This window comes from Clinocottus analis, unplaced genomic scaffold (genome assembly GCF_023055335.1).
Source record: "Clinocottus analis isolate CAN_PGR_092001 unplaced genomic scaffold, fCliAna1.0.p SCAF_6, whole genome shotgun sequence".
NCBI classification, from domain to species: domain Eukaryota; kingdom Metazoa; phylum Chordata; class Actinopteri; order Perciformes; family Cottidae; genus Clinocottus; species Clinocottus analis.
The window spans coordinates 6,117,847-6,124,755 of NW_027176218.1; the positions used below are offsets into that span (position 1 = coordinate 6,117,847).

Sequence of the window (6,909 nt, forward strand, 5' to 3'; positions counted from 1 at the left end):
TAAAAGAATAAAAGCAATATTTTCCCAAAAGATGATCAGATGAATTACTGCAGCTTTTTGTAAAAAAATTAAAAAAATAATAAAAAAAACGTGGACATTTGAGACTGAAAAGAAATTCTAGTCTTCTGATTTGAACCTTTATACATTAAATATTTAGGTAAAATCTTAAAGTAATTTGATTTGTATAAACAATGCATATATCAGGGTGTCCCTAAATGCCACCAAGTCGTTGCTCCACTGTATTTAAATGCTGTCTGTGGCGATGCTGATGACCTGTGGCTGCACTCTGTTCCTGTTGCAGCTGAAGAGCCAGGCTGCCCTCTTGTGGCGGTAGCGCTTTGACAGCAGCACATAGAGCACAGGGTTGACACACGGGTGCAGGTACTGCAGCACAGTACAGATGAAGTAAAACGTCTCCCAGGCCTGTCCATGGCGATACTGGCCCAGGTACACACACAGCTCCAGCACATAACCTGGCAGCCAGCACAGGGAGAAGGTAGCAGCAGCCAAGAACACCATGACAGAGGCACGGCGGGTGTTCCTGGCACTGGACACCGACATTACAGGGCTCTTGTGGAGAAAAAGAGCCAGCCGGACATAGTTAAAGGCGATGACCAGCATTGGAACAAAGTAGTAAAGTACAAACTGGCTCACTACTACTTGGTAGTGGTGCTCATGAATGGTTGGAAGGCAGAAGGTGAAGTTGGCCAGGCTCTGGCCCAGGCTCTCTTTGGTGGCAAACATACGCAGTGGTAGGCTGATGAAGAAGCTGAGGGCCCAGACCAAGACAAACATGAGGATGACCAGGTCCATGGTCGGCGGCTGGTACGGGTTGGTGATGATCATGGCGCGTGTCACTGACACGGCACACAGCGAGTAGGTGCTGGCCGCGAGGCTGAAGGCCAGCAGGAACTGGTAGACCTTGCAGGATGTGTCACCCAGAGGCCAGGAGTGACTGACGGCGGAGTGCAGGGTGAAGGGGATGAGCAGCAGGGTGAGGAAGTCGGCCAGAGTCATACTGAGTAGGAGGATGTCGAGGCGGTTCTTACGCAAGGTGTTGTACTTTGCAAACAAAGAGAAGACCAGCAGGTTGGCACATAGCCCGATGCTCAGGATCACTCCACAGGTACAGGCGAAGATCAGCACGTAGGTATTGAGAACAGCCATATTATCACTGACTGGACATCACCTTTCAAATATAAGAACAAAAAGCAAATTATTTTAATGTTTCAAATTAGTTGATAGTCAAAATAAATTGGCAATTTTTTTAAAATCAATTGTTTTAACAAAAAATCAAAACTTTTGCAGGTTTCAGATTTTTAAGCTTTTTTTTTCTTTGTTAATTACGATTACGTGATCTTAATATTTTAAGAGGTAATATTTTTTTAAAAACAAGACAAAAAATGTCATATCGGGCTCTGGGAGAAATAAAACAAAGGTTATTTTTCTTTGAAGACAAAACATTGATTAATTGACGAAATATAAAAAATAAAAAGATGTACGTATTGCCACTCTATTTGTGTTATTAGTGAAAGAGGAAAGTTACTTTTGTGTCAGCTTTGTTTTTAGCATGGACAAAATTATTTTTTTCAGTTGACCAAATAGCATCTGAAAGGCTGATGTGGCTCATATGTCACCAAAACACACATGATGCAATATAAAATAAAACATCTTTTTTACATAGCAACAGCGCTATCCTAGTCTGTCAACATACAAAACTTGATTTAATGAACATTTTGCCAGCTACTTTTAACTCATCGTGTACATAACGAGAACAGTAACATGAAACGCTTTGCCATCATTTGGACGCACTCACCGTCATCGTTCCAGTGGTATCTTCAGGTTCATGTTTGTGTGTGGGCTATCCTCATTACAAAAACTTCGATTTCACCGGTGCCCATCCTGTTAAACTGGACTGACAAAGGGAGAGGTGGCAGCCCCTCAGGACTCATTACAAAGTGTGATCGGTGAATGTGGAGGGAAGAAAGACAAACATCACTTGGGTCAAATTGATTCTAGTTGACTTGGTTTAAAGAGAAACGACCTCAGACCAGCTGCTCAGGAAACAGTGATGTACTACATGCCTGTTTTGTTCTCGTTATAAGAATATGTATGCGTATCTTTAGTCTTTTAGTTCAGCTACACTTGACATAGTGAACCTTTAGTTGGACTATACCACTCTTTTTAGAACTATAAAAATACTTTATTGACTCAGACTGTGTTTCTGTTTGTAAATCTTGTACTGACCTTTCATGATCTGTTAAAGCCTCTTTGTTTTGGGGGATTCACACCGTATGACATATATCAAAAGAATTAGCACTCTCCAAAGAAAAGGGGACAAATCCATTGCTCATGATTACTGTTCCTCCCTTTCTCTGGAGATATGAATGTCTCTCTCCATTGTTTGATTGATTTGTTCGGTGTGAGCTTCAGGCTCCTGACAGCGGCTTTATCAGGCTTTCCACAGCATTTATGACTCTGTGTCGGCTAATGGCCTTCGTTGTATACTGCTGCTCTTAGCACAGGATATAGCTGATGCATTTGCTAACCCCTCCATTACCAGAGTATATGCCATTCAGTCAGCAGCTGTTAAAAATGCCACATGTTCTCAAGTGGGACATTAACAGCTTCATTGTGCTCTGTCCGCGCCCAAAAGTCAACGAAAATATTGACGTTAATATTTGCTGTTGTTAGGTTAAAAAAACTATTTTTACCCAAATCTTGAACTTCTTAGTTGTTTCTCTTGACCTCTAAGTAAGGCTCAATAGTGATGAAATACACACACCAGGACCTTTCCTTAAGAACAGATATTTACTAAGGATTAAACTCAGGCCCATGGTCATTACATCCCCGTTTCTCCTTTTCTTTTTTTTTAGCCACTGAGTCGAAGAGGCATACAAGTCTCCTTCATAATCAATATAAGATTTTAGGGATAAAATGGGTAACTGACTGTACTGCAGATTAGTCTGCTTTGCAATCATACTTGTTGTATTACCTTGTAGTGCATCGTACTTATATCTTGATGCACAATAAAGCTGAAATAATTAGCCCACTAATCGATTAGTCGCTCAACAGGAAATTAGCTGTCACCTTCTTTGATTATCTATTTTCAATTCAGTTGTTTTGAATCACTTTTTTAAGCAAAATTACCAAACTGTTTACTCAAATGTGGGGATTTGCTACTTCATCTAATATGATCGAACACTGAATATATTCGGCTTTTGGACTGGACAAAAAAACGCTATTTGAAGAGGTCACATAGAGTTCAGTGAAATAATGATGAACAGGCATATTTACTATTGTATGCAATCATGGGAGGGTGAAGAATTTCTGGCTTGTCTTCTGATTTACAACTACTAGTAGTAGTAGTAGTAGTAGTAGTAGTAGTAGTAGTAGTAGTAGTAGTAGTAGTAGTAGAGTAAGAGTTCTAGTTCTACTAATAGTGATCGTCGTTGTAGAAATCTGGTGTTATCGGTAACACTGATGAAAATGTCCTAACAGTAACTTCCCTCCCTTTCATAAATCATAAGTTGCACACTTGAGCAACATATGACATGTAAACAAAGACACCATGAATAACAAATATTCTAATGGTTACACTTTTAATGTTTGATTAACTGGAAACATGTACAGTATGCCCTCAGTGCATGGTGAAGAACATTAAATGAGTCTTGACAGCCCCTGATTTTGGCTTGTTCTATAAAAATAAACTATAATATGAAAAGGTGGGAGTGGATTTGATGAAGCATCCAATAAGTTACAAGTCCCCGGGGAATCTAAGTTGGGAAAGGAAAGCAGAACCATCAAAAAGAAACATCAAAATAGTACTCAACCACAAAAGAACATGTACAGGATATAACTAAAGTGCATTATGGAATTTAGTCAGCAGCACCATGATACATTCACAAAATAAATACACACTTTCAAAATGAAATAAATTATGGCAGAACAGTTCGATCAGATGTATGCAGTGAACAGTTTGTATGTACAATAACTGTGAGTTCACGATAGTCAACATAGAGCCAAACAAAAGTACACCACTCAGCCTCCCAATTTTGTGAAGTTACATCATTTTCAGGCAATAAATATTTCCTCCTATGATCAACTCGTGGAGACAGTTGGTTAGAGATGACAACATATGGCTTTGTTTTGAAGTCAGTCAAAGTTACAGATTCCTACAGATGTTCCAAAATAAATATGGACCTAAGAAGATGGTATGAAGATAACTCACAAAAAAACTTTGTGATCAAAAATATAAACACAGCAAAATGTTATCATACAAGCACAAACCCAGGGCGTAATATGAAGTGACTGAGTCAGCCATGAGGAGAGTCTCTCAGATCCCAGTCTCGCTGAACCGATGTCAGTGTCTTAGTGCAGTACCATTCAATGGCTATTGGGAGTCTCTTAGCCAGGGCACTGCCTCCTTCATGGCTCCTTTTGTTGTGACGGACCGTGCCCGCCTCCGCTTCTTGTCGCTCTCTCTACGTCGGCCTAACCTCGCCTTTTTTTTCCTCTTGGTGGCCACTTTAAGTGGCTGGTCCTTATAAGCCAGAGCCTTGTTGGTCTCCTGTGGCAGGTTAGGGCCCTCTCTGTCCAGCCCGAACCTGTCAGGGAGGTTCTTTGTGGCCCCTGGGGGCTTCTCATGCAGGGCATTCCCACTGAATGTTTGGCTCTGGGTCCTGCTCTGCACAGGGAGAGCTCGCTCGTCGGCGGTGTGCACCTCTTCCAGCAGCTCCTGCAGCCACATGCGGCGCTTGAACTCCTGCAAGGAGCGTCCCTTGTCGTGCATCAGCTGGGCGTGGCTCACTGACCTCTTCCTTATTGCATGAAAATGAAGAGAAAGAATGAGTCAGATTAACAAGGGATGTTGCATTTGAGCTATTACATACAAACTAAACCTGCATTGTGCAAAAGAGGGAAGGAGTACCAAGTTAACTTTTCCTTAAATCTGTCAATCAATTTGTTTTTTTCTGATTATAAGTGAGACAATTAAACCAGAAGTCCTAATTTAAAAATTACAAAAAAAAATGTAACTCTTGTGGAGCAGCGTTAGACGACATTAAAGTTGAAATGTGGTCCGGCACCAAGAAACTTCAATACAGTAGGTGGCAGCATAAACAAGTTTGTTAGAGCCGTCACAAATCTGAGCTCCAGACCCCAAAAAGCCAGAGTTGAAACATAGAAAACCTCCTGTACCTTAATTTAATCTGATTCATTGACTGTAGATGTATTTTCTAATCCAAACAGGGATCTTTCAAAAGTACTGCCTCAGTTACTTTAATTGTTAACTAATCTTCCATTTTTAAGCTCCATATTCTTAACATTTCTGTCACTTTTCTATTGTCATCAACATCGATATAAAAGATAACTCACGTTCTGTTACTAAGTGCAGCAACTGGTTTCCCGTCAAGAGTCACTGGGGAGCACAGCAAGAACACAGCCAGACTCCACTGATGAAGCATGACTATAGAGCACATCCTTAAGCCCAAAATCTGAAGAACACAAGAAATAGCACATCAGTCACTTCAATAAATAAAGTGAAACTATGTTTTATGAACCGTCTACTATTCAATAGATTGTCAGGAGCAGTGGAGGCAGCTGAAATTGACACCGTTCCTGAGTACGTCATTTCTTCAAGGCAGCTTTACTTGTGCCAACAAACAGTTTATTAAAGTAAAAGAGAAACGTAGACTTACATATTTACAGTGAAATCCACAAAAGGGTCAGCCTGCAAACTATGAAGAGACAAGCTCGTTGCAAAAATGGATTAACAAAGTAAAAAGAAAAATTATTCTTCCAAATAGTATCTGGCCAGTTCAAAACGTGTGTCCAGATCGGTGTGCAGGCAGCCTGGGGAAATCCCCCTTCACTCAGCTCCATTCATTTGCCTCCCAACAGGGTGGGTTGAGCTATTTATTTCTCCCCAGCGTCCCAATTGAAAGAGAGATAAAGATGGAAAGAGCAGCAGCAGCAGCCCATCAGCTGCAGAGCTGCCACTCCACCCAGTGTTGCAGTAATCTCATGAAGAGTAATGATGAAGCATCTTCTCTGGTGGCCGGACCCGGAGAGCTGAGCTGAGAGAGTTTTTACAGTCCAACACTGTGTGAGTCTGTCTGAGAAAGGCACAGTGAGAAACTCCTCTTTGGGTGAAGAAGAAGAAGAAGAAGAAGAAGAAGAAGAAGAAGAAGAAGAAGAAGAAGGCACTACCTTAGCCCCTACCCATTAAGTCCAGTCCTAACACCCTCCCCACCCTTCCCTCGCTCCCTCTCCCCAGCCCTTCACACACACCTGCTGTGACAAGAAGGTGGCACCGACGCAACGTCCAAAACACCCCACAACAAAAAGTATACTTTACAAAAGTTCATTTTTAATCAATTTGCACTAGATAAACTCCACTAATTATGTAATCATAGAGAGGTCAAAAAATGACAGGTGTCCACCAATGGAGGTAATCATGGGTTACCAAGCAGAGTGTATAAGGGGAGGGGCAGAGCTACTCCAAAGTAAACAGCCAGGCTCAACCACATTCCCAGGGGAGAATGACCATAACCTCAGAGAAACCCAACCCACAGCTTCTCACTGCAGACCATTCAATTCACCTCTACTCTGCCTCAGCAAACCAGCTCACCACCGAATGGTTACAGTGGGCTCTGAGGTATCTCTCATATCCAGCTCATAAATAAAGTGGAGAACTTTGCATTACGGCAGCCATATACAATCCCAGGTTCACTGTGTATGTTTAGGTGATGAAACCAGTCTCGAGCGTCCAGCAACATTTGTAATTTTACTAAAAACTGAATGTTTCAGGTCAGTAGTCTGATGTAAGAGGTAGCTTGTGTGTGGCTTGCCTGTATTTTTAGTTGCACGTTGATTGACAGCACTACTGACAAAGTGTAGAAGTATAAG

At 41.5% G+C, this 6,909-nt stretch overlaps 2 protein-coding genes across 2 annotated transcripts; both read right to left on the minus strand.

Moving 5' to 3' along the window:
* Nucleotides 1-243: 243 nt before the first annotated feature.
* LOC137803626 (galanin receptor 2b) lies at nucleotides 244-1,167 on the minus strand. Its single transcript, XM_068602276.1, has one exon. It carries the CDS (start codon nucleotides 1,165-1,167, stop codon nucleotides 244-246), a length of 924 nt encoding a protein of 307 aa, XP_068458377.1.
* A 2,456-nt stretch (nucleotides 1,168-3,623) lies between these two features.
* On the minus strand, nucleotides 3,624-5,787 carry pthlhb (parathyroid hormone-like hormone b). Its single transcript, XM_068603513.1, has 3 exons — nucleotides 5,700-5,787; nucleotides 5,377-5,495; nucleotides 3,624-4,820 (listed from the first exon to the last, which is right to left on the minus strand). The coding sequence occupies exons 2-3, from the start codon at nucleotides 5,478-5,480 to the stop codon at nucleotides 4,394-4,396; spliced, it is 531 nt and encodes a 176-aa protein (XP_068459614.1). The 5' UTR covers nucleotides 5,481-5,495; nucleotides 5,700-5,787; the 3' UTR covers nucleotides 3,624-4,393.
* Between the last annotated feature and the right edge of the window lie 1,122 nt (nucleotides 5,788-6,909).

Bases quoted from the DNA above. Each gene is read 5' to 3' on its own strand.
- pthlhb (XM_068603513.1), bottom strand. From the start codon at position 5,480: ATGTGCTCTATAGTCATGCTTCATCAGTGGAGTCTGGCTGTGTTCTTG. The intron at 4,821-5,376 runs GTGAGTTATCTT...TCATGCAATAAG, and splicing joins GCTGCACTTAGTAACAGAAC to GAAGAGGTCAGTGAGCCACG.
- LOC137803626 (XM_068602276.1), bottom strand. From the start codon at position 1,167: ATGGCTGTTCTCAATACCTACGTGCTGATCTTCGCCTGTACCTGTGGA.